The sequence below is a fragment of the Mauremys reevesii genome, linkage group 3 (assembly GCF_016161935.1).
Source record: "Mauremys reevesii isolate NIE-2019 linkage group 3, ASM1616193v1, whole genome shotgun sequence".
Classification (NCBI taxonomy): Eukaryota; Metazoa; Chordata; order Testudines; family Geoemydidae; genus Mauremys; species Mauremys reevesii.
Window position 1 is genome coordinate 65,197,892 of NC_052625.1, and position 27,767 is coordinate 65,225,658.

A 27,767-nucleotide genomic window follows, 5' to 3' on the forward strand; every position below is an offset into this window, starting at 1 on the left:
TCCCGTGATCTCCAGAATCCATTTGTCCAATGTGAATTCCAAGTGTTGATGTCTCCAAAAGGTAGGAATGAAGGGTAGATGCAGATTGGTTTGAAGCTCCTAATCTTACATCAAACTTGAGGCTTGATGGTGGAATCTAAAGTCAAAATTGAAGGTTGCTTTCCCTTCATTCAAGGTTTAAAAGGCATCCTCCTCTACTCCAGTTATGTATGAGGAGGCTGCTGGTGTTGAAAATGACATCTTTGTGAACAAGATGACTACAAAGAAGAAGGTGTTAGGACTGCCTATGGCACTTGAAGCCAAGTTCCAAGATCCTTCTCCTTGGAGGATGATACCCAGAGATCTTGCCGTCGACCTCTTGGGCTTCATCTTTTCCAGTGTCTCATTGGTCTGATTACTAAATAACCCATCACCTTTGAAGGGAAGGTCTTTTACCTTCCATTGGGTTTCAGGTGGGAAAGTAGAAGATCTCAGCCAAGCATGTCTGGGTAGCACGATAGAGGACGCAATTGTTCACACACTTCTGAATCTGACGCACGAAAAGAAGCTCTAAGCATAGGTTAGCTACTGTCTGACCCTCCATTACCAAGGCATTGGCCACCTTCCTTTGCTCTTTGGCAACCATGGACACCTTTTTCCACATTAGTGATATTGATAACCTAACATCACTGCCTGGTATTTTCTGAGGAGGATACTTACCACGAACCTTCCTTTTATCCTCTTTAGGGAAAAGAAATAATTTTTGTCCTTTGTGGATCCAGCAGTGGATTCAACTGTGGATCTGTATGGTGCACTTGCAGCACCATAGTAAAGGTTGGTGCAGAGTAGCAGGGTGATATAGAGATGACCGCTGGCTCTGGAATGATCTTCAGATCCAATGCAATCTTCAGAACTGGGGGATGACTCTTAGGCAGGGATTTACCCTGAACTGGAATCTTAGGCTTGGATTTAGGATCTGATGTTCTTGGATCCAGATCTGAGGAGTCTCCTGAATCTGATTTAGCTCTGCTAACTGGAGCTTTATCCAAAGGTTTTTTATGCAGTGTGGCTCTGATTTCAAAGGTCGGCACCGAGGGAGTCTCTGAGCACTTTGGGGTTGAATCCGATAACCTGAGAACTAACTGCCCCGAGGTCTTGGATCCTGGTGCTGGGGCAGATATGGAAATCGTTTGTATAGCTCTCTTCATCTTACCCCCGAGGTGTCAAGAGCAGACACTCACTAGTCTTTTCACCTGAGACAAAGACCCCTTAAATGGAGTCAGATCTGGGAGCTGTTGCAGACAGAACTTCTTGCAGTAATAAGGCTTGCAGCCTGTTCTGGGTGCTCCTTGTGCACCTTTCGGGTAAACATGCTGCAGATAGAACACTTGGAATGAGAGTGATTCTCTCCAAGGCGTATTCCCACTCATGGGATTTGCTGGTGGGTGCAGCTCAGATGGTGGAACCTTCGCAGAGCAGTGCACGGAGCACTCATGTGCCCCTTCGACACATCCCAGTCTGAAGTGATTCAGACCAAGCATCTGGTACAGGCAACGGATTCTGGGGAGATCGCTGGACAAGAGGTGTACTTTGTAAAGCCAGTCGGAACCAGTCTTAACTAGTTTAATCTCAAGAACAACTAAGCAAGCTTAACATTATATTAACACACACTAAAGTTACATTAAGTGACTTCTTTTAATGAGAAGGATCTGGGTCCGATGGATCTACAGAGGCTCACCTCCATCTGCTGCTGCAGTTGGAAGGAACTGAGGGCGCCACACCCCCTTTTATAGCCTTGCTCTCAGAACACTCAGGAACAGTGAGGGGATGTGTCGAAGGGGCACATGAGTGCTCCGTGCACTGCTCTGCGAAGGTTCCACCATCTGAGCTGCACCCACCAGCAAATCCCATGAGTGGGAATACGCCTGGAACACTCAAGGAACAATTTGTTACAAGAGAACTATTCTCCAGTTAGCTGCTCTGTAATCTTCTCTCACTATCACCACCTTAGGCCCCTCTGCTGCAAAGACTTTTGCTCATAAGTAACTACACATGGAAGTAGCTCTCATTGAACTCAATGGGTCTACTCGAATGAGTAAAGTTAAGCATGTAGATGACGTATTTGCAAGATTGAAGCCTGTTTAATCAAAGGAACTGTAGGATCAGATTTTTCTGTCAGCATCTCCAGAAAAGGTAGGTTAGAGTAAGCAGTGGCCAGCAGTAGTTTGTTTAGAGCATGAGTAATGGGCTGTTCTACTCTGAAAAGTGACTGCGTAAAAATGGTACCTTCTAACTCAACAGATCTCTTTCCTGGATGTATTCAGAGACCCATCTGCCTGCTTGAGTGGCCAAAATAAGTTTTCATTGTTTTACACTCTTTTTGGCCCTGAAGAGCCAAGAAAGCTGAGTGACAGAGTGCACTGGATTCTGTTCCTGCTTGTCCATTATCAGTTGCATTGGTCACTAAATGCCAGTCAATTACCCTTGTGCAGTCTCTCTAATGGCACAGTTGTCACTGAAGGGTTGCAGGACTTTCATTTACTGATGTGTGAAATGGGAGTGAGCCCAACTTCACTCTCCAAGCCCAGGCTGAGGTTTCAGGGCTTGCACCTGGGAGGACACAGCTTTTGCTCAGAGTAGGGTTGCCACATGGCTTTTTTTAAATCAGCCTGGCCAGTTTTTGTACTGCCTTGCCAGTGGAAAGATTTAATGTGCCAGGGTTTGTTTTTTCACTTGGGATTTTTCCAAGGCCATACATCAATCTTCTAACTACAGCAAAAATCATGTGGCTGGGAGTGCAGCCAGCACGTAATCCTGGGCTGTCAACCTACCAAAACCTCAGCAACCAGGCAGTAGAACAAACTCCAGGGTTACCAGCAGAGAGGGGTAAGGAGTAAGGTGGGAGGCAGGGGCTCCTGGGAGGGGATGGTAAGGAGTCTCACCTGAGGATTGGGATGGAGGGCTTGGCCAGTGACCATTTTTTCCTGCATCTTGGAGGTGGTAAACCTAGTGAACAGAGTACATGTTTCCTGAAAAATCATTGGGACCATAACCATGCAATGTTGTGGTGCTTTTAAGGGTTACCCGCACTCCTCAGCACTAAGAATCTCCATCAATAAAGAATCCTAGCATCTGCTCAGTGGTTGCATCTTAGTGCATTCAGGGCCTCCCATATTGGATGAAGCTCACTCAGGCAAGATGATTTGTTCACTCTTGCTTTGTCAGTGCTACTTTAGGCCAGAGAGGCTGCCTGACTCTGCTCAATTTGATCTGCCAGATCCATTGACGTTTCCTCATAGCAAGAATCAGATCTCCTTCCACATGGCCCAAATGCACTAGCTTGGGTTGTGCAGAAGAAAATCTAGATGCCACTCTCCAGCACAGCCAGATTATAGGATTTCAGACACTCCCTCAATTTCTCAACACGAATCAATTCTGCAGGTTTGGTAAAGTGAGAATAGGTTTTAGGACACTGTTAAATAACAATGGAACACTTGAAACTAAGAGACCCAATCCTGGACCAATACCAAAAAAGCATTACTAGACCAAAGACGAAGTCTAACAGTTAAGAACTAGTGTCTTGCTCCATACAATTTTTATAAACTAATGCTTCACAGCATTGGAAAATGTAGAATTCCAGCTTTTAAATGATTAAATTTATAGTTCTAGTGAATAATGAGACATCAACTGCTAAAAGTCTGGAGGAAAGATTGTTGTAGTTGCTTAGTTGACAGATTAGATAAATGCTTTCAGGACCTGTAAGTGTCTCCAAGCACACATTCCTGGATTTGTGCTCAGGAAGAAAAACAGGTAAAATGAGAGACTGTGAATTTGAGCAAGATGCTGCAGCTAGTAGTCAGTAAACATTTACACAACTGCATTGGGGCTCAGCAGGTGCTCTAGAAGTTACACAAAAGGACAAGTGTGCATTCTAACTGGTTTGGCTGTTCATTTAATCTTAACTATATCCTTTCTGCCTAATTTATAGTAAACCAAACCAGGCTGCCAACATATTCCCAAATAATTCATGTTTTCTAATTTGTGAGTTAGGGTATTTACTTTTCATTCCTAAATGAATGTAGTCAGTTATCTACATTTCATTTAAGAAGTGTTAATAGGAGCAATTCAGGTTAATTCCATATTTCACAGTACAGACAATGTACTACATTAAACTCCTCTACCAGATAATTTTTGTTGTGTATGTGGAAGCTGTGTGTACTGATCCCATCATGTGGTGTCATGTGACACAGGTCAGGAAATCTAGACCAATGATTATTGGCACTTGTGTGTGTCACACACTGAGGTTAACACAAGGAGGACATAGGTCCCCTTCCTCAACCTGGCTTGGGAACTCAATATTCTCCCACAGCTTTTCCTCCTCCTAAAATGGTGCAGCAAGATTTCCTCCTGCTCCTATTTTAATTATGGGTCACAGCTTTATTACAAGCTTCAGTTACTGATTTCCAAGCAGGAGAAACATGCAGGATACAGGTTGTGAACCAGACAAAGGAGCCTGTAACTACAAACTTCATTTAGAGACTTGCAATCACAAGAGGAGTCCTGATTTATGGGTCAGTTAGTTTACACAAGTAGTTGCCTGATCTTGAGAGATGCTGAGATTCTAATGAAGGGATCACACCTCTCAAGCTGAAACCCATAGCTAGCTCAGGTCCTCAGGATATCTTAGAGAGATCGTCTTTCTGGTTGTTTTTTTCTCTTCTACCTTCATGTATAAACCTGAGTTAATCCAAACCAGACTGTCAGTTTGAGTTATGAAAATTTAAGGGTGGGATTTTCCAAAGTGTCCAGGTGATTTAAAAACATAAGCCCCTGGAGGTTTTTATTTTAATAGTACTTGGCCCCAAACTAGTAAATCAATACACATGTGTGTTCATGGTACAGGTCCAAGTACCAGCTTGTGAGGGACACTGACTATGATCAAGTTGACACAGAGACAGTGAAATTCCTAAATTCAAGGTTGCTGTTAATTAAATCTAGTGTTAAATTTTATTTAGATATTTTCAGTTTGATTAAAAGAAGGACATTAAAAAAAGTAAAACTAAAATGTTTATTACATGTTAATTTTACCATAATCAGTGCTGGGGGAAAGGGCATCTGTCCATTTATTGTATAACCAGACATATGAATAATGATATTTGTCCTGAAATTCCTACAGTCCTTTTACACATGTTGTATGTTTGAAAGACTCTTCTCATATGGCCCTGTATTATAAACATGTGCTGCACATCAATACACACAGGTTTAATGAGAACAATGTAAACATCTTAAAAGTTCGAAAAACGGTGTGCAAAGGAATGCATCCTAGAGGAGGATTTTTAATTCTGACGTTTTCAAAGTCTCCTGTTTGAGACTTAGCAACAAACATAAACTCAGTTCTTTCCAAATAAAAGACCATTATGAGCATCTGAATAAGGAGCTTTATCAAATAAACGTGGGTACTCAGATGCCATCCTCATCACCTTTGCCATATATAGACACAATGAGCTGATGTAATGCTTTCAAAGAAGATAAAATCCATCCTCATTGGTTTGTAGAACTGTAGGATTGGGTGTAGAGACAGTTTCCACCTGTGGGCATATCGCTATAAAAAAATTATAGACCAGAAGACTGAGTCACATAACACACTGTTGTGCTCTGTCTAAGCAATGTTCACCAGGTGACTTACTTGTGAGAAAATAAATAGTGCATTTTGACTCTAACATCCTATTAAATAAGATAACAGGAAGGTCTGCTGGATTCATAAGGTTTAAACATGAGGTACAGGAATTCATTCCCATAGCCAAAGAGTGGTCTACCGAATTCCATATCTTGCTGTGTTCTTATGGCCATCTTAATTGTCCTCCATCTTTCAGGGCAAGCAATCAGCTATCCTGTAAACAAAAAACAAGCACTCTTTACACCTCAGAGTTCCACTGCCATTACTGACTAACTGTGCTAGGATATCATCTTTTTTTACCGCTCCTTCCAGTAACTGGCCATGTTCTGCTTTCACGTACACTAGTGTCCATCAGGTCCAAATTCTATTGAACCCAGTGAGTTACTCTGTTTTACACTGGCACAACAGGACAGAATATGGTCTAATTACTCACAGATTATTCTACTTATTAAATATTTCAGAAAGCAAATAATCCACGAAAGTAGAACATCTGACTTCTAAGAGTGCACGTGGCCAAAGCACAAAAAAAATCATCCCCAGTGTTAGAGTAAAAAATAAGACACACAACGAAGTCTGGGTTTATAGAAAATAGATGCTTATATATTTTGATAGTTTAGTGTTTAACAAGTGAAATCTTATTAAGTGATAGCAAAAATGTAAGCAAAGAACCAGCATTTAAAAAATGCACATAAAACAGTTTTATGCACACCTTGAGTAGTAGCGGATTTTAAACAGACATGCTCATGCTTTATTACCCACCTCAGGTTCTTGTCTTTCTTGGAGTGTTTCTATTCCATTCTCATCCAGCATATGCTCTGTGGTCTCTGCCTCAATATCCACATGGGCCTGTACGTTGGGTTTTTCATTCTCCCATTTTGCAAAGCCTTTGTTCTTTCCAGTTTTGCTATGGAACTTGGACTTCATTTTGGGGAAGGTATGGGAACCTGAGTCACTCCAGCCAGGTTCATGCCACAGCGGTTCCGTCTGTGTTGCTTGGCTGGTGGTAGCCCGCTGGAGACGGACTGAAATCTTTCGAGAAGAGCCAGTCACTAGGGTGATTGCTCTGCCATCTAGGTCCTGATGCCCAGTAGCAACACTGGGGAATTCAAATACTTCATCTTGTACTACAGAAGAGAGATTGGAATAATTTATTTTCAATATACAACTTCAAGTTCACTAAACGCTTCCAAGATCTTTTCAGCAGGCATCTCCTTACTAATTCATTTAACATTTAGGATTTGATTCTTCCACCCTTACTTAGACAGAGTAGCACCTTGCTCCCTTGGGTAGCCCCACTGATTTTTTAGCAGGAGTCTTCTTGGCGTAAGTTGCTACTCAGTGTGAGTAAGGGCGGCATCATCAAGCCATTATATAGTGCAATGGGTTTGCATGGAGCTTTACAAAATGAATTTTTTTAAAAGAAGGCAAAATTAGGGTTAGGGATGGGGGAAGAGAAGGGGTCGCTTTGCAGCAGTAAGCCACGAAGGAGTTCTACCTGACTCAGCCAAAATTCTTCTTGGGGTGGAATGGCAGCTCTACTGTGGTTTGCAGGGCCGCCCAGAGGATTCAGGGGGCTTGGGGTCTTCAGTGGTAATTCGGCAGTGGGGGGTCCTTCAGCTCCGGGACCTGCAGCCGAAATGCCCCGAAGACCTGCGGCGGGGCCCCCACGCCGCCAAATTACTGCTGAAGACCCAGAGCGGAAGAAGCTCCGGGGGTCCCGGCCCCGTGAGAGTTTTCCGGGGCCCCTGGAGCGAGTGAAGGACCCTGCTCCAGGGCCCCTGAAAAACTCTCGTGGGGGCCCCTGCAGAGCCCAGGGCCTGGGGCAAATTGCCCCACTTGCCCCCCTCCCCCTCTGGGCAGCCCTGGTGGTTTGGAAACACACCTCTGGGCCCCAGAGCGGCTCCAGTAAGAAGGAGGTGGTACAGATAGGGCTCCCGGACCCTATCTGCAATGTCCATACTCCATTTTGGGACTGCCACTGGCCTTGCAACATATGAATGGGGAGAAATGGTGCAAGGGGAAGTAAAGGATTGGGTAAGGCTGGAGTAGCGTCACTACCTTCCCGAACTACTGACAGCAGAGCCAGCCTGCTACCAGGAGAAGTGAATTTTACTGTATTATTACGTACATGTTAGGGTGTCCAGAGCATGAATAGGTATATTTTTATTATTTAAATTTTAAAAAATTATAATACAGGCTGCAACCTTTCAAATGGCAATGGAGCTGTTGCTCCAGCATTCGCTCTTCAAAGGCCGAATTGAAGCACTGTTGTAAGGAGTCCCATCTGTGAGGGCTGTAATTATGTCCTTGAAGAATACAACAGGTCTTAATGTAACTGGAAACTACAATAGGATGTGCTGATGAATTATGGGAATACCTTTAGGCACCCAAGAGTCTGCTCTGTGTGCAGATATAACGATTAAATTAGAGCGAATGCAGTTTGGATGGTGGGTGCTGTCAAAAAGCATTCAAAATGAGTGTAAATTAGTAATAAAGGCTACTTTTACCTGGAGGCAGAGATGGACTATTAGGCAGAGAACCATGATTACTGCCCATCGAGGTACCTCTGGCAAACTTCCTGCATGCCAGCACAAGCAGGTCTCTACACTGCTTATGGCAGTTGGCACCACAATCTGTTAAAAAAAAATATTGCCAAATCATTGAGAGTTAGTTGTAGTGTCTGGTAATCCCTAAGGGCCACAAACAAACATACAAACATCTGATCAGAAAGATTTAGAGAAAACAAAAAGCAAGGGAAATTTGTGGGTTACCAAATGGTTGGTTTCCAGGACAATTGGCCGTTAGCACGAACAAGTCAGTCAAGGTGTGGGTTTTTTTTGTTTTTTTATTTAAACAGCACCAGAAAGTGCACTGAGGCTAAAGGCAGATCTGAGCAGGTCACCATCTTCAAAGAATCCGTTCCACTGGACCAACCTCCAAAATGGTGGATAAACTGAGTCTTTTGTTTGGTGTGGCAAACATTGGGTATTTCAAGGAGCTTCTATTTATGTTTAGGGCTTCTGAATATTGGGTTTAACCAATAAGCACTGATAAAATACCCACCAATTAAAAAAAATCAGCATTTATCCAATGAACACTAGAAAAACCATGAGATATGGTTACTGGTATCTAAGGATTTGTCACCACGTAGCATTAATGTGGACTATGGTAGTGTGATTTCTAAAGTGCACTAACATGTTGTATATTCATTGGTCTGTGCAGACCCTACTGGTGTGCAATAAAAGTTCCCCGGTAGATTTTAGCTTAGTGCTGTTTCAAACATAACCATGTTCACGTATGCTAGGAAACATTACAAAGAGATTACTGATTACAGTATAAACTGTACACTACTGTACTGTGTAACATATATAATATACATTACTCATTGCAATACATACAAAGAGAAGGCCCCAAAAATCCTTGATTTTTGGACAGCTACATAAAACTCAAAAATTGCTACAAATAACACCCCCCACCCCAAATTAAACAAACTCTGAAAAACAGAAGCCCTATTTATATTCTAAATCTGCACGTTTTGGACACATTGTTACTTTGGCAAGGCAGCTGAGAAAGAAGCCAGTTAAAGGGCTGGCATTTTTAAAGGCGCCTACAGAAGATCAATGCCCAAATCCCATTGACTCTCCCTCACTCTTTTAGGCTCCTTTGAAAATTCATCATATTTATGTCTCTCTTATAATTAACTCTTTACGGATCGCTGTTAAAGTACAGTTCCGCTCCGATAAGTGACTCTAAAAAGGACATTGACTGGTTCTATGCTTATTCCATTGCTGCAGCTTCCAAATGTAATATGCTCACTTTATCATAGAATCAAAAGGGACCTCAGGAGATCATCTAGTCCAACACCCTGCTCAAAGCAGGACCAATCCCCAGACAAATTTTTACCCCAGTTCCCTAAATGGCCCCCTATAAGGATTGAACTGGCAACGCTGGGTTTAACAGGCCAATGCTCAAACCACTGAGCTATTCCTCCATTACCTTTCTTACTTGCCGTTTTATCTTCTCTGAAGGTAAAAACAAATAAAACTGACTCTAGGATCCTACTCGGAGATGGTTAATCTCTCCCAATGTTTGTTAATCAGAACATATAGTTATCTTCTTGGATGTGACACTTGGCTGGGGAACTGGGAGGGGTCATCTGAATAGTCAATTCCCCCTGATGGCACAAGGTCAGTAAGCTTAAAAATGGAAAAAGGAGACTGTGGTTGGAAGATGAAGAGGAAGAACCCATTTGTAATGGTTCATGGAGCAGCAGGTGCTCACAAGGGACAGGTGGTTTTTGAAATTGCTTCCCTGCAAACTCAGCTAGGACCTGAAAGTGAAACTGAACTCTCTCACGGTCATGCATCATTACCTGTCAGCCGGGCTCTGGAGAGGAGCACATTTCAATTGCATGTTAATAAACAAAACAACAATAAACACCACCTGGCTCTTATGCAGCACTTATCAGTAGGCCTCAAAGCACTTTACAAAGAAGGTCAGAATCATTATCCCCATTTTACAGTTGGGGCAATGAGTCACAAAGATGTGAAGTGTCTTTCCCATGGTCACCCAGGTGTCCTGAGTCCCACTCCAGTGCTCTAATCACCAGACCACACCGCCTTAACTACATCTCAGTTGGGCCACTGTATGGGTGATGTCGTGTGAACAGGAGAGAAGTCAGCTTGGCTTTCAGATCCCAAGCTGAGTTTTCAGGACAGGAATTATAAGCACTGCCTACCTATCTTTTTATTAATAAAGGTTTGTATTGCTGCTTGCCCTTGTGCTGTTGCACATAGGAACAGAAGGCAGTAAAGATCCAGTCCCTTGCATGACCAAACAGTGGCTAGCCACAGTTGCTGCCATGGGGCTTCTGGGAGCATATGGACCATGCCATGGATGCCTCCCCCAGGTGCAACTGAGCAGCAGTAGGCAGGGAGAGATGGAGAATGGACAGAGCCATAGTCCCCTCAAATACAGGCCAACAGGAATGGGAGTATGTTGCACCTTGAAAAAAAAAGTCATAAGTTATTTGTCCCTTGGAAGTCTGAGGAGGCAATGAGTGTCTCCAAAGAGAAGGAGCCTGCATGCATCTAGGACCATCCAGCACCAAAGCGAGCCCTGGAAATCACGAAAGTGCAAGAATCATGGAATCCACAATGCTGTTTTCCATGTCTCTTACTGGAGTAGACCTGTACTTCATGAAAATTACATGCTGATTCAACAATTAAGGAAAAAGTTTGCAGAAAGTATTCAAAGGCAGGACTACAAGAGTTGCAGGTCGTGTGGTTTTTCTAAATGAAATTTTTATTGGAGGGAGAAGAAACCTGGAAATGAGATCTCAATCTATCACGTATTCTAGGAATTAAAAAGTTGACTGTCTGTCTTGCAAGTAGCTCATTCTTGCTATTGCATTTTGAGGCTAGTAGGCTTATCCAACAGACAGACAGGAGGAAGACAGAGCATTGCCAGCACACATAGCTCTCCTGAGCTTCAGGGCCAAATCAAAATGCTAGGATTTCTCTCTACGTCATGTGGAGTGAGTTAGTTTTACTAATCACTAGCACTGAACTACATCCTTGTGGGACAAGAGATCATACTGGATTTCTGGCTTGTAGTGTATGAGCATGTAGCTGGTGTCCTATAACAGTACAACTTCACAGATTACTGAGAATTTTGTTGCAAATGACACATCAAAATTTGGATGAACAGAAGGTTTTTGCCAAAAATATGAGTCTGACTTGTTTGTGCTAAACATCATAATACCTATGTCTTGAAAACAACATCCATGCATTATGTATTTACCTTTACATTTGTATCCTTGTTTGATTATACCCCAGAGCTGTAATGAAAGACAAAAGAACATTGAGGAATCAGAAAAGAAAGCTGGAAGGAAAACAAGATCATAAATGAAGGAAATACCCATAGCTACAAAAGCACAAACAGGATATAACTGCTCTCAACACCCTTCCTGTTAGATAGAACTCCCCCTCCAGTTGTGATAAACCTAGACTGGCTTCCACCCTCACTCCTCTTACCTACAATGAAGCTCGCATAGGAGAGGAGACACAGAACATGCCTGCTTCCAGAAATGGGTGAAAAATTGCCAGTTTATCTAAATGAATCAGCATAAAGTATAACACTGCTTGGAGTGCTTAATGTAATCTAGCTATGCAATGCTAATATAGCCATGTTCTGGCTATTTGGATGGCATGTGATGTGCAGGTATGTCAGGATAAAATAACGCAGATTAAAAATTCAGCTCTCATTTACTATAGCAGTCACCAACCCACCCACCGTAAAAGACAGTTCTGGCCATCTTATTTTTTTCCAAAAATGGCTGAAGACAAATGTCAAAACTGTCTTGAAAATAAGCTCTAGGGCTCAACCCTGCAACCCTCTCTCCCATAATTAGTCCTTGCTCACCCCAGAAGTCCCACTGAAGTAGATGAGACAGCTTGCACAAGTGGAAGGTGTAGTATTAGGCTCTTAACAAGCAACATCTGCTTTGCTAAATTTGAATAAAGTTAGCTTGAATGTAAGATGTAAGAATCTAGATACATTCATGGAGGATAGGTCCATCAATGGCTATTAGCCAGGATGGCTAGGGATGCAGAACCATGCTCCGAAGTGTCCCTAGCCTCTGTTTGCTAGAAGCTGGGAATGGGTGACAGGGGAAGGATCACTTGATGATGGGCCAGATGGACCTTTGGTCTGACCCAGTATGGCCATTCTTAACACAGGTATGATCATTTGGAAGTGGATAGTAAAAAATTCCAGTAAGCTATTATCTGTGTACCACATCCTTTAGGTTACAGGAATTTAAAAGGAGGGCCGCTCCCAGGGATGAACAACCAGAGGCAATTGTCCCAGCTTGAGAGGAGGGACCTGGGACCATCTGCAATCCCATCAGCAGGACAAATCTGCCCCACTCCCCAGCAGCCTGACTGATGCTGCTCCAACTTCTTCAGAGAGTGATTGAGGGGGTGGGGGAGAGAGAATGATGCGGGAGCAATACAGCTCCATTGTAACTCAGTATAAAGAGCATGGAGTGCCCTTCTGACAAACCGGACCAAAAAAGCAAGTTTAGAAGGCTGAAACACATTTTTAAAAAGTGGGGGTGGAGGGATAGAGCCAAAACAGGTATGTGGAGAGAAACGTGTGTGTGTGTGTGTGTGTGTGCGCGCGCGCAAGTGCATTTGGAAAAAAAACAGGCAGAGGTGTGGGAAAATTTGGGGATTAAGGAAACAGAAAATGGAAAAGCTGGAGTATGTAAAAGGCAGGAGAAAGGATGTAAAGGAAAACTAAGTAAGGGGATGCAGGCAAAACAGAAGGATTTGGAAAGGAAAATGGGTGAGTGGAATAGAGCAACCAAGATAGAAGGAAGGTGGTAAAAGAACAATAGAAGGGACAGCAGCAAAAATAAGGGTGGGTGGTGAATTTAGTCCATAATTTATACCCACTGCTATATTGCTAAAGTTCTCCTTTCCCTTTGTTTTCTCTTAATACTTACACACTAAACTTGAACTTGATTTACATGGCCAGATAATGAGAATAGTACACATTTGTATTAGTTCGGAAAGTGACACCAGAACTGACACTATTCGCTATTTTACATGACTTTGCCAGTCTTTTTTGCTGACAGTTATTTATGATTCTTCATACCAGGAAATAGTTTTTGATAATTATTTGCTTCCATTAATTTGTGGACCAGTGCCACTGAATATCATTTTGACTTTGAATTATCCTACCCATTCAACATAGTACCTTCTTTAGCCTCTAATTTGACATCACTATGATGGTTACACAATGGAGACCAAGTTACAGATTCTACCCCAGCCAGTTTGAACATGTCTGACACAGATTTTCTGGGAGCTAACTTGAGGTAGGTGTGAACTAAGTGGAAATGTCTGAAGGGTCCCCACTGCATTAATACAACACTGGATACAACTTTGACCTGTAATAGCCACATCAGTTCAGCATTGTCAAATGCCAAGAGATTTTTGCTTGACATTTAATGTTCACATGTGTTTAATAATAGATATTTTATTGGCAAGCTCTGACCTTTAATTGTCATTTCAATTCAGCCTTGTACACTCTCAGTGCACATCATTTTGACTTTGAATCACCACATCAGTTCAGAATTCTGCACTACCCCTGAATGAACAGAACTGATATGCAGGAGTAATGTATAAAGAGCTTTTAAGTTCAATTTCTTTTGCTCTCATTACATACTCTGGGACAACTTCACCTCTGTCACAATGTCATTGGATTCAGTGAATTTGCATCAGGGATATCTTTGACCCTCTCTCTTTATCCAGAATACCACCTTTTATACATTCTTATTCTTCGGTTGGATTTAACAGAAATCAGAAAAATACAGCTGTACTGAATTATTCCAAAACAGGACAAATAGTAAAAAGTTTAGTCCTTTGGAGAACAAGGATGGGTTTGTGGATAGGACACTGGAGATCTGGGTTTAATTTCCACTCTGCCACAGACACACTGTTTGACTGCTATTGAAATCTCAGCACATTTCAGGATCAAGAATGAGAAGCCATGGTCTCAAGTTGCAGTGAGGGAGGTCTAGTTTAGATATTAGGAAACACTATTTCACTAGCAGGGTGGTGAAGCACTGGAATGGGTTACCTAGGGAGGTGGTGGAATCTCCATCCTTAGAGGTTTTTAAGACCTGGCTTGACAAAGCCCCGGCTGGGATGATTTAGTTGGTGTTGGTCCTGCTTTGAGCAGGGGATTGGACTAGATGATCCCCTGAGGTCTCTTCCAACCCTAATATTCCATGATTCTATGATCAGGCCCCAAAAAACTACTCCTAAAATGACATCAATGGAAAAAGCAAGAAAGCAGATCAGAGAACTGGGGACCATCTCAAGGTGATAAAGTTTTCTTCCAGTTTGCTTTGTGGAATATCCTATTATCTCACTGTAGGAGATTAATTAATAGATCTTAAAATTCATAGAGTTTAAGGCCAGGAGGGACCATTAGTTCATCTAGTCAGACCTCCTGTATATCACAGGCCATGGAATTTCATCCAGTTACTCCTCCACTTAATGGCGGCTCCAGGCCCCAGCACGCCAAGCGCGTGCTTGGGGCGGCAAGCCGCGGGGGGCGCTCTGCCGGCGCCGCAAGGGCGGCAGGCAGGCTGCCTCCAGTGGCTTGCCTGCGGAGGGTCCTCTGGTCCCGTGGCTTCGGTGGACCTCCTGCAGCCGTGCCTGCGGAGGGTCCGCTGGTCCCGTGGCTTCGGCCCGTGCCTGCGGGAGGTCCGCCGAAGCCACGGGACCAGCGGATCCGGCGCAGGCAAACTGCCGGAGGCAGCCTGCCTGCCATGCTTGGGGTGGCAAAATCCCTAGAGCCGCCCCTGCCTCCAGAACCCAATAACTTTTGACTAAAGCATATCTTCCACATTAGAAGGGTGCATTATATGCACAAACAGCTTTCAGCGGTTTTCAGATCTTTAATAGCCTGTAAGATAAATTTATTGCCTCTTTCTAACCATGAGGTTTTTAAATGAAAACAAATCTGTAAGCCTTCCATAGTTTACTTGTCAATATACCGAGATCCATTAACAAATCTTCTGCTTTCGCCACAATGAAATAAAACAAAAAGTTTTGGAACAGACAATAGATCTCTTAACATTAAATGCTCTCATTCATAGAAGTCTAACATATGGTCCCTGGGCCAGATCCATCTTGATTGGTGTATTTATATGACCCACAGATTTTGCAGCATCTCAGCTTCCATTGAAAAAAGTGCCAAGTTTTTAGCCCTCATGTGAATCAAGTGTAACCAATGCAGTGATGTCTTCCTGCAACTGCAGATAGCCTGAAAAGGACAGATTTAATAAGTGTGACCTCCTCTACCCCCATGAGGCCACTTCAATGTCAACATTAACTATTCCACTGCTGATCATTTTAGCAGTTAGAATGGGAATAGGTGCGAGTGAAGACCATGGGGAGGTTGGAATTGCTGCAGGGAAGGAAATACAGAGGGAAGAACAGAGAAGACTCACAAAGATAGAGAAAGAAAGGAAGATGCAGAAAGAAGGGAAACAAAGGGCAGATATTATTTTGGTCCTAAAGGAGAGTGGATTTTTGCAACTGAGTGATATGGAAAGCAATTATGTGTTGAAAAAATAATACCTCCTCAATGGAAGTTCAAATGGGAAAATGGTAATCCAGCATAATATTTCAGATTGTATTTTACATTCATTTAAAAGTAACATTTAAATCATACTGATTCATTCTTTTATTATGACTTGTTTGAGCAGAACTGGTGGAAGGTTTATTATTGGTTTTACAAAAATATTTGGTTTGCTGACTATTCAGGAAATGCTTCAGTAAAGAGTTAATTTGTTTAAATGATGGGACTCTATCATTAATTGATGACATTTTGTACATTATGTTGGAGAAATCAAATCATTTTTCATATTTTATACATGTTGCTAAAAGTGCCATTGATTTATTGGGATTTTTTTTGTAACATTCTTCTCAATCTGAGCAGAGTTATGGTGCCAAGAGCAATTTAATGAAAAATTTCTGCCTCTTCTTCATCCACACCCTCTGCTCCATACACCCACTTTCTCTGGGATTGGCTACACCAGAAGGTAAACTGAATTAACTAAAGATGCAAATTTAAAAGAAGTGCATTAAAAGTGTGAATGTAAAGTTCATTAAACCCCTGTTTGGATGCTCTCATTCAGAAGTGGTCTTAATTCACTTTACCTTTAACTAAGGCCACTTTACTTCTGAATGGTTTAGCTCCCCGTGTAGATAAGCTCTCTGTAGGGATTCTCCAAGAATCTCCAGTCCCTTATTTCCTAGGCCATCACCTCTCTTTCCCAAAGAGAAAGTCGTAAAACTCAAACATCCAAAAGCCAAAGGAAGAAAATATGGACAGCACATATTAAACATTTTCAGCGTCTCATTGTAATGAGATATTAGGCCAGGATGAAGCCACTATTCTTCCTTACTAGTGTTTGGGGCCCATTTCCTTTTTGTGGTGTTAGTTCATCATATCCTGAGTCTGACTAAGTCTATATGTGATGCATGAGAGTGCTAAAAACATACTTACAAATCCTGCACAGTGCTCGCAGAAAGTTGGCTTAAGATAGGTCATCTCATGAAAGTTATGCATAAAACCTGGTCCCATTTTACACTGTAGCTGCGATTTAGCCCTCAGAAAGTAGGCCATCATTTCTTCTTTGCTGATAAGACCATCCCTGTTCAAATAATTTCAGAGTAATCTATTAATATGTTGCCACTTTGGACATTTTTTGATTCAACTGTTTAAAAACATATAGAATACATATGTACAGAACATAATATATAAAAGAGATGGCAGAGAAACCAAGTCTCTACTGAGATGCTCTAAAGAGATAATGTTGCCCCTTATTAAAGAGCTAAAACTAAATTCATTGCCTAGCAGGCATGGCTTTCTCTCCTGATGATATGATCAGTGTTGTAGTGCTAAACTTTATAGTGCAGGAGCCCTGCAGAAATGATCCCAAGTTGCTAATTTTCTCACCCATGAGATAGATTTGGGAGATTATCTTGTGTGTGACATGACCATAATAACCAACCAACATTTTACCAATCCGTTTTATCTAACTGAAACTGTGCAACAGCAGTTATGAGACTTCACACCTTAGTAACAAACACACATAACAAAAAAAGACATGCTTAACTCAGCTTTTATGCACCAAACTGTAAACTAAGTAGCAAGGCACATCCAAAGCACCCATGCAGTTAGTTAAAAAGCCCATTGCTGGCCTTCCTCCGCAGCATGGGGCAGGGGTCGCTTGCTGGAGGATTACCTGCTACTTGAAGTCTTTAAACCAGGATTTGGGGACTTCAACAGCTGAGTCAAGGGAGAGAATTATTTCAGGAGTGGGTGGGTCAGCTTTTGTGGCCTGCATTTTGCGGGAGGTCAGACTAGATGATCATAATGGTCCCTTCTGATCTTAAGTTATATGATTCTATGATTCATATTGTTTTTACAACATTAATAGTCTGTACAAACTTCAAATAAGGGCAACAATTGTTGGTATGCTCCTGCTATGTTTGGGCCACTCCAAAAACCAATTTAACTGGCTGGCCAGACAAGGTTGGCAATAAGTTTTCCATCAGCCCCTACTTATCCTAGCAGCCCACCCCCCACTCGTGGCTGGCATACATCCCACTCACAGCAAACCCCCAACCCCACCAGTCACAGCTCCCATATCCCCCATACCCTCACCACCTCAGCACTTCCCACTCACTCCATAGTCCACCAGCAACTTGCCCACAGCCCCTCACGGGACCCTTCTGGCCACTCATCAGTACTCATCAAGCACAGCGTTTCACTCCTGTCCAGGGTAGGGCAGCTCCTCCAGATCTCAGCCACCCTGTGGCTCCGCTCACTCCCACTGCCTGCTCGGCACTCACACGGCACAGGTCAAATTTGAGTAATGTGATCCAGCACATGGGATCATGGCAGCACTCAAGTTAGCCTGGGAGTTAACGCCTTTGACTTGATGGGGGGCAGCCAGGCCAAATTTGTGCAGTGCTGGATATGCAATACCACTTATATTTGGCCCAGCTGCTCCTCTGTCCATGCTGGAGGGGCAGCCATGCCAAATTTGAGTGATCTTGCAACCCCATGCACCAGGACACGTGCCAGAGTGCTGCTTCATCCTAGATTTCAGGTGCCAGGGCAATGCTACAGCTCTCCTCATGATAATGCTCTATTCTCTATCTTTCATACTGATTTTAAAGCATTCATATCATATTAATGTAAACTGATTTAGCAATACTTTTGTGATCAGCCAAATTAATATGCTTATTGACAGTATCCTTGTAAGGCCCAAAAAGCCTCCTACCCTTCTTCCAATGATTGCTGTTTGCCCGTAATAAATACTTGATGTTTCCCTCTTCCTCTGTGCCCCCCGCAAAAAAAAAAAAAAAAAAAAGCTATCTCCCATTAATCTCCTTGAAGTGTCACTCTAAAGCCCAGCAAGATAACTTCCATGTCCTAATTTCCTTACAATACCACACCAGTGCACAGTGATTCAGGAAGATTCTCTTGTGTAACAAGACTGTTGTTCTGGCTGGTCATATCAGATACCAGACCTTCAGAACAGGCAAGGTGATTGTTCTGATGTAACTGTTCATACAGCAGTCACATGGTGTGCCACGTATGTTCTTTAGGCTGAGAGACATGAATTCTATTTCACCAACTGAAAATATTTTAGAGCAGCTGTGCAAAGCAGATCGCTTGTATAATTTTGATATAGAAAGAGTCAGGGCTTTAGCTCTAGTGGCCTAAACTCACCCAAACATTGAACAACCCTTGGGGCTCTTAGCTTGTAGAATCACTGAGTTTCATGAGATGCTCTACCGGGACAAATTAGAGCAACTCTGATGTCCTGGCCCTGATCTGCTCCCAGGAAGATCTGGAGAAAAGGCTACATCTTAGTAAGAGTAGCCTGTACCTGTTGACTGAAACCAAGGAACAAGGATGGCAAACAAGCATGGTAGGAGGCTATGCCCCAGCACATGAAGCCACACTGTATGTTTGCCTGTAGCTGTGTACCTGGATGTGACCTGCCTTTTAGAATTTGGTTCTGATTGGCTGGGCATCGTTAACTACATGGAGGTTGCGTCTCTTTCCTTCAAAAATATAAAACTGGCCTTTGTATTTGTGAAAAATTGACAGATGATAGTAATAAAAAATGTTGAAAAGTTTTGAGAATTTCCTGTAAACGCTGGAGCAATTTTACAAAATTTCAAACCTTCCTCCAAAACAAAAACCCAAGCAAATTTCATCAGAGGAAAAAAAAATCAATAAAAAAACCCTTCCAGTTCATATTCTGACTTGCTCTATTGTGGATCTTTTCACTCTTAGCTACATCTTTAAGAGGAAGCAACTGAAAAAGTGTACAAGGTACTACACATGAAGACAAATTATAAGATATCTATTTGTAGGGTGCTCATTGCCTAGGATCTGGGTGTCTTAAAAAGCTAATGCAGTTTTAGGATGCATCAGGTGAGGAATTTCCAGCAAAGATAAGGCGGTGTTAGTACCGTTATACAAGGCATTGGTGAGACCTCATCTGGAATACTGTGTGCAGTTCTGGTCTCCCATGTTTAAGAAGGATGAATTCAAACTGGAACAGGTTCAGAGAAGGGATACTAGGATGATCCGAAGAATGGAAAACCTGGCTTATGAAAGGAGACTCAAAGAGCTTGGCTTGTTTAGACTAACCAAAAGAAGGTTGAGGGGGGATATGATGGCTCTTTATAAATATATCTGAGGGATTAATATTAGGGAGGGAGATGAATTATTTAAGCTTAGTACCAATGTAGACACAAGAACAAATGGATATAAACTGGACACTAGGAAGTTTAGACTTGAAATTGGACGAAGGTTTCTAACCATTAGAGGAATGAAGTTCTGGAACAGCCTTCCAAGGGGAGTAGTGGGAGCAAAAGACATATCTGGCTTTAAGACTAAGCTTGATAAGTTTATGGAGGAGATGGTATGATGGGATAGCCTAATTTTGGCAATTAATCAAAGATCAATTGCCAAATTATCATCAGGTAAGTATGCCCAGTGGTCTGGGATGGGATTTTAGATGGGATGGGATCTGAGTTACTACAGAGAATTCTTTCCTGGGTGCTGGCTGGTGAGTCTTGCCCACATGCTCAGGGTTCAACTGATTGTCATATTTGGGGTCGGGAAGGAATTTTCCTCCAGGGCAGATTGGCAGAGGCCCTGGAGGTTTTTCGCCTTCCTCTGCAGCCTGGGGCACGGGTCACTTGCTGGAGGATTCTCTGCAGCTTGAGGTCTTCAAACCACAATTTGAGGACTTCAATAACTCAGACATAGGTTAGGGGTTTGTTATAGAAGTGGATGGGTGAGATTGTATGGCCTGCATTGTGCAGGAGGTCAGACTAGATGATCATAATGGTCCCTTCTGACCTTAAAGTCTATGAGTCTATGAGTCTTGCATTCCATTAAAAAAATCCCCAGTCACAGCTAATAAATGTTAACCACTCAAATAGAGACCTTAGAGTCGTACACCAACGTCCAGATCCAATAATGGCACATCTCACATGCTGATGTGCTTTATAGTATTGAGGGTTAAATCTACACCTCACCAAGATGTTAATATTTTCAGAGGCCTAATTAAACAGGGATTTAATTAAACACCACATCACTCTGATATTTTCAGTACCATTTTCTATTCTTCTTTTACATGTTCTAAATGGTTTAATTAACTAATCAGTGTCACCTGCTTGTGTAAACTGCCAAATCAAATTTAGATAATTATGATAACCACCCCCAACTGGCTAAGAATTGTGCACATTCTGTACTATTTGTTACCCCCATCTCCCCTGCCCCTACCTGCCTGCTTCTTTGTTTTATCCATCTGATATATCACATATTTTTGACTGTAAGCTCCTCAGGGCAAGGATTGTCTAAATGTCAGCACAATTGGACCCTGAACTGGAGGGCTCCTGGGAACTTCTGCAATATAAATGCTAAATAATAATAATTTAAAAAAAAATAACAAAAGGTAAAAGATTAATCATCATTGCTCTTCCAGTTTCTGGGTGAAAAGCCATATATATAAGAAGTTTGGAGGTCTGAGAGGCATTGTGTATTCTTTAACTTAAAAATCCAGTGAAGCAAAGAAAGAAATTAAAGAAAAATAAAAACTTACTGGTCTTTGTCCAATACACAAAAGGAGTCCAGGAAAGGAAAGTTGGCAGCTATACTTTCAAAGTCTTCTTGAGAGATATAGCCATCATGGTCATGATCATAGTTCCTAAAAACAGACTGAAAGATGAAGGAAGTGATTGTCTCACTGACAACACAATGGCAAAATAAAATCCAATCAATGCACATTTATGACTCCAAACAGCTCTTCAGTTTTGCAGTTACATGAGTTAAATGTCCAACCCTATCAGACACTGCTGAACTGGTTAATTTAATCCAATGCCCGCTACTAGTACCTGGTACTTTCATGTTCAGATCTGCTAGACTGTAGGGTAAAGGCCAGTTCCTCAAAGAAAACTTGCCCTCGATAGTAACCTAATGTACATCCTGCTGTGCTCCCACCACACATACAATAATCCTACTCACTTTTATTCACACATGCTGTCAAATCATTCCCCTCTTGCAACATACAACGTAACCCTTTTCATCTTGCATCATGTACTTGGTAAAACACCACGCACCCATAAAACACTTTCTTCTCCATATTACAGATTTTCTTGATTACGTTTTATAAGTTTATGACCAAACAACGTTAACCGGGATGACTAAGTGAGGAGTTACTGTACTTCATAAATCTACTTTATTTATAAATACCTTGACATCCAGATCCCCTGCACTCAAACACACACACTCAATCTATTACATACCACCTAATGTGAACACAGATAGTATCCCAAATTCACAAGGTTGCATAAGGTAGTGTAAGCAAAACCCTCCCCCTGCCACACTCATTTAATTTCTTTGTAGCTATTTGCATTCCCACTGTACAGATGCATAAGGAATTATAAGTCACATGCCATAAAACTGGGAAAAAGGTGTATGTCAAAGTCAAAATCGTTTTATGGAAAAATAGATCTTATCAAACAACCTGATTTCATTTTTTGATGAGGTTACAGATGTGGTTGGTAATGCAACTGTGTAGATTTATGTATACTTAGATTTTTTTTAAAGGCATTTGACTTAATACTGCATGATATTCTCATTAAAATGTTAGCATTATACAATATCAACAGAGCACACACTAAATGGATTAGGAACTAGATAACTGACAGATTAAAAAAAATTAGCTGTCCATGGAAAATGATCAAATGATGCTATTCAACATTGTCATACATAATCTGGAATATCACTGCTGAAAAAATTTGCAGATGATACAAAATTGGTGGAATGTTAAATAAGGAATCATACAGAGCAATCTGGATTGCTTGGCAAGGTGGTCCCATTCCAACAAAATGTGTTTTAATACAGCCTAATGCAAGGTCACATGTCTAGGAACAAGGAATGGGAAACTACGCTGGAAAGTTTCTGACTCTGAAAAGGATTTAGAGGTCGTAGTGGACAAGCAACTCAAGATATACTCCCAGTGTGATGATTTGGCAAAAAGGGCAATGCAATCCTTAGGGGGTTTAAGCAAGGAAATAATGGATTTTTTTCCCCTCTCTATATTACCTTGGTGAGACCAACACTTAGAATACTGCACATTTGGTTTCGGTGTTCACACTGTAAAGAGGGTGTGGGAAAATTGGAGAGGGTGCAGAAAGGAGCCACAAAAATGATGTGACAGTTGGAGAAATGACTTGAGTGACAGACTTAAAGAGCTCAATATATAGTTTATCAAAAAGAAAAGAGGTGATTTGATTACAGTGTATAATTACCTTTACGGGGAGAAAATCCCAGGTACTAAAGGGCTCTTTGATTTAGTGTAGCGGGTCATGACAAGAACCAATGGCTGGAAGCTAAAGCCAAATTCAGATTAGAAATAAGGCACACATTGTTTTTAACAGTGAGGGTGAATACTCATGTTACTGGGGGATTCTCCATTTCTTGATGTCTTCAAATCAAGACTGACTAAAGCGTATCTTCCAGAAAGCCATCCAGACGCTAATGCAAATAATTGGGCTCATTAGAGTAGTAAACTGAGTGAAATTCAATAGCTTGTGTTGTACAGGAGGACAGACTAGCTGATCTGATGGTGTCTTCTGGCTTTAAGAAATCCTAAAACAAACTAGCACTCTATGGAAAGTAGAAACCTCCTACTTTCCATAGAGTGCTAGTTTGTTTTGGGATTTTTTAACTTTAACGGAAGGAGGGATAGCTCAGTGGTTTGAGCATTGGCCTGCTAAACCCAGGGTTGTGAGTTCAATCCTTGAGGGGGCCATTTAGGGAGTTGGGGATTGGTCCTGCTTTGAGCAGGGGGTTGGACTAGATCAGTGGTTCTCAACCTCTTTGTGACCAGTAGCACATCCATGTTTTCAGAAGAGTGTGGTGGGTGCCAGCAATTACTCACATACAGGGCCGGCACCAGTGGAGCAAGCACATGCCTAGGGCAGCATTCCATCCATTCTGAAGAGTCATAATGGTTTGGGGTGTTTTTGTGTTTTGGGTTTTTTTGGCACCAGTTCTGGGCAGTGCAGAGAGAAGCTAGCGAGGAGCCGGGAGAACAGAGAACACCGGCGCTCGCAGCCTGCAGCCCAGGAGTTCTCTGTCCCCAGCAGGCGTGATGCTGCGGCTTCTCTCCCCTGCTGGGCACTAGGTGGGCGCACATAAATACCCTGGTGGGCGCCATGGTGCCCACGGGCACCACGTTGGGGACCACTGGACTAGATGATCTCCTGAGGTCCCTTCCAACCCTAATAATCTATGATTCTTCTGGCTCCTCAGTATGCAAATTAGCCCATTAAGAGTCTGTTACACTTCAGTGGAGCAAATGTAAGTAGTTCTAAAGGAATCTAAATTAGCAAAAAAATTATTTGTTCCACCTTACATAGCCCTTCTGATATCGGTCTGTTAGCTCCAGAGCACAATTCTCAACCTAATTATGCCCACATGTCTGACATCGGCCTCTAAAATGGGAGACAGAAACTGACTATGCTACCTTCAGCATGTACAATATGCTCCAGACACTTGACAGTCTAAATTTAAATCAGAAATGGGTCACAGATTGCCTTGTAGTTTTTATTTTGCAAATCTAAAAAAACCCCAAAACAAAACAATAAAACAAAAAACCCCAGGACTGTTCAGATCCAGCTCCCATTTTATCTGAACCACCAAGGTCTAGTTATAGCTCATCTCTAGGATTAATGCAGCCCAGATCTTTGCACTCAAAGGCCCTGCTCCTGTTCCCATTTAAATAAATGGGAGCAAGAGATGGTCCTAACTGTGCTGCAGCCGCAAATTAGCACAGGCTTATGGTGCCCTTATATCACAGGATCATGTGAGCTCATCTTAACCAATGATTAATCATAACCAAGTCATAAAAAAAAAAATCTATTGACCTTGTGGTCCAGAATAGATTGGAGTTGAGGTTTATAGTAGAAAATTGTTTTCCTGATGTTTGGAAACATTGCTGATGGCACCAATAGAATGCTCAGGCTACCAAATGCTGCTAAACTAGGCATGGCTTCTCTCTCAAGATGACTCATTGAGGGGCAGGGAATTTAGACTAAGTTTGTCAGATCCTGAACAAAAATATAAAATAAAATAAAAATCAATTCTGCCCTTTTGGTTCTGAAGTACAAATTTGACTTGCTTGATTTTTAAGCTGTCAAAAAGTTGCATTAACACACTGATGCCAAGAATCATGAGGTTTGCCAGCAAGTCAGGGCAAACATAAGGTACTGTAGCACTTAGGGATATGATTTCAGAAAGGATTGCAGTTGCACTGGTGCCTGCCAAAATCCATTTGCACCTCATTTTACAAAAAGAACCGATAAAAAGGGAAGCCTGACTTCAAACTCTTCTGAAAGTTTATGCTTTGGCATACGGCTACTAGGTTGCTGACCTGATCTTGATTTTTCAGGGTAAAGTTAAAGTCTGACAGTACAAGCATGAAGATCACAAGTTACTATAAAATTTCTACTATAAAATAGAAATTCATCTTGCTCTTGGAAATCTCAGGAAAGGCAAAGTTGCTTTGAATAATATAATCTCTCAAATACTTACATCCACTAGCTTTCTTATGTGCTTGTTAATGATGGTTGGGTCAGGCTTTGGTAACACTCCAGATGCCCACTCCAGTGGCACTACTGGCTTGTTAGGGGTCGTTGGGGAGGTAGGTTGCTGACAGAAATTAGAAAACAGTATTTTTCAAATTTTAATGATAAAACAAAGTTCATTGCTAAAGTAACACTGAGGTTCAGAATGACAAATTATCGGATCAACAAGGCTGTGAAAAACCTGTTTGGTAAGATGTCAAGTAAGGTCTCAAGGAAGAGGGGAGTTCCTTACCTCACACAACTCCAGTTCTCAGACTGTATTGCCCCCATACTGTTGGAGTCCTATGCCTAAGCATGCAGCCACCAAACCTCCAGGAGCAGTGACAATTGAGGGTGCATGCATGAATAGCCTTTCCCTGCTAACTGTCTCCGGTTTCTTTCTACCTCCAGGTGCTTCAACAGTAACCAGGCTCCAAAATAGAGGGGCGGAGGGAAGGTCAGTGTGGCACTGTAGAGACAAGACAATCAGAGAACAGGAGTTACACAAGGTAAGTAACTTCCTTTTCTCCTTACTGAGATTGCCTCCACAGAATCACACCACTTGGAGACAACTAACATTGTCCTCCCTGAGGAGGTGGGACAAGGAGCGCTGCTTTTTCAACAGTGATTGAAGCAGTGCCCTCCTGAAATTAACATTTACGCTTGGTGTAGTGTGAAGAGACTAGTGGTTTATGAAAACATTGACAGAGTTCCACATAGGTGCCCTACCGACTTCTGATAAAGGCATGTTACGACTGCCGGGTTGGGAAGCTGCCAATCCTAGTGGAACAAGTCATAAGTCTTCCTGGCACTTTAGGGACTTTAGGGAGGTCATAAGAGGACTGTGGACTCAGCCTAATCCATTTAGACAGCCTTTGAGCAGAGGGACTAACCTTTGGATTTCTCTCCAAAGGCGCCAACCAGCCTGTTTGATTTTCAGAATAGCATGTTCTTGTCTAAACAGTAGCTGACAGCTCATGTGACTTGAGATGGGTGAATAACTGATTTTTCAATTCGTTGGCAGTTCTGAAAAGTTGGAAAAAAAATTCAGTTTGACCCAAACCGACAATTGTGCAAAATTTTTAATAAAAAAATTGACGACAAACTTCATTTTGGGTCAAATGAAACATTTTATTTGACCCGCAACAAAACATCTCATTTTGTTTAGTTTCTGGGTACTGAAAGCAGAGGGGGAGTTTCATGGTGGTGGCGGCAGCGCTGCTAGCGGTGACTAATTAAATAGTCATTGGAGCAGGGACTTGAACTTGGGCCTGCCATCTCCTAGGTGAGTGCCCTAAAACCTCCCTCCTGTTTTATGAATAGTGCTTAAATTCCAAAAAATTATTTTGCCAGAACTATTCACGAATTTGTCACAAATAGTTTTGGCTTGACCAAAGCTGCATTATTTGGCAAATTAAAGAGAAAAACATATACCCAGCTCTACATGTGATACCTAGAGTACAATCTGGCTCACGCTGAGTGACTATGTGATTTAAGGAAGAAAAAGGACAAGATGGACTTGTTCAAGTGAAAGATCTGAGACAGCCTTGGTTATAAATGTCAAGGGAGGCCTCAAAATAGCCTTATCCTTATGAAAAATGGTGTAAGGTGGACTTATTTATTAATGCTTGCAACTCTGAGACACCTGGCTGAGGTGATGGCAACCAGGGAAGAAATCTTCAGTGAGACACTGAAGAGAGATCAAGAACCCAAAGGCTTAAAAGGTGCTTGTGTAATTTTCGCAAGCACTGAATTTGAGTCTCACAGGTTGTCAGGCTACCTGGTAGAAGGGTACCGGCTCATGTGACTTGAGGCAGAGCATGTTAAACTATCTAAAACTTAGGTAGTGTTTAGAATTTGTGTTTTAAAAACTATCAATATAGCCACATATAATAAAAGGATTTTAGACATTGTCATCAAGAGGGGGGAAAAAGGGGTATAGGTTCCTATGCAGCTGTGTTTGTAAAGAAGAGAGGACTTTGATGCATCAGTGGCGTGAATTAGTTATACCGTTGGCCCAAGGCTGTTAGGAGTTGAGGGTCACACACACATTCTCCCCTCACTGCTCTTGTAGTTTCTGTAGCTGCAAACCTAGGTATATAACTCCTACAATGAGACTGTGGAGGCAAGTTTAGGAAGGAGAAATCTCTATACCCACAAGTCCAGAGAGCTCAAGTTAATTCAAACAAGAAAATAATGTGACAAATGACTCTCCAAATCTATTGTGCTCAAACTATTGTTGTTTTTTTTAATCCCAAGACTAAGATACGAGGGACTTTCTTTGCTAGAGTTCATGTCTCAGAGGAAGAGTTTGCTGCACCCCTGCAACTGCAGGTTCCACATTTTTTAAGTACACAGTC

The 27,767-nt window shown here is 42.0% G+C and overlaps 1 protein-coding gene and 1 long non-coding RNA gene across 8 annotated transcripts in view; one reads left to right on the forward strand and one right to left on the reverse strand.

Annotated features, from left to right (window-relative positions):
• On the forward strand, nt 1–27,681 carry LOC120402107. Its single transcript, XR_005596985.1, has 3 exons — nt 1–61; nt 25,819–25,916; nt 27,667–27,681. It is a non-coding gene; the product is annotated as an uncharacterized LOC120402107 (long non-coding RNA).
• The window catches only part of RASGRP3 (RAS guanyl releasing protein 3), a 105,748-nt gene continuing 83,043 nt past the window's right edge, over nt 5,063–27,767 (reverse strand). For 6 of the 7 annotated variants that reach the window (XM_039532479.1, XM_039532483.1, XM_039532478.1 and 3 more), the window contains 7 exons: nt 25,376–25,492; nt 21,378–21,493; nt 16,745–16,892; nt 11,459–11,495; nt 8,164–8,289; nt 6,416–6,780; nt 5,063–5,870 (listed from right to left, as the gene is read on the reverse strand). In XM_039532479.1, coding sequence (XP_039388413.1) covers nt 5,862–5,870; nt 6,416–6,780; nt 8,164–8,289; nt 11,459–11,495; nt 16,745–16,892; nt 21,378–21,493; nt 25,376–25,492 — 918 coding nt within the window. In that variant the 3' untranslated portion in view covers nt 5,063–5,861. The remainder of the gene's footprint in view (nt 5,871–6,415; nt 6,781–8,163; nt 8,290–11,458; nt 11,496–16,744; nt 16,893–21,377; nt 21,494–25,375; nt 25,493–27,767) is intronic. The other variant, XM_039532482.1, reaches the window with a different exon arrangement.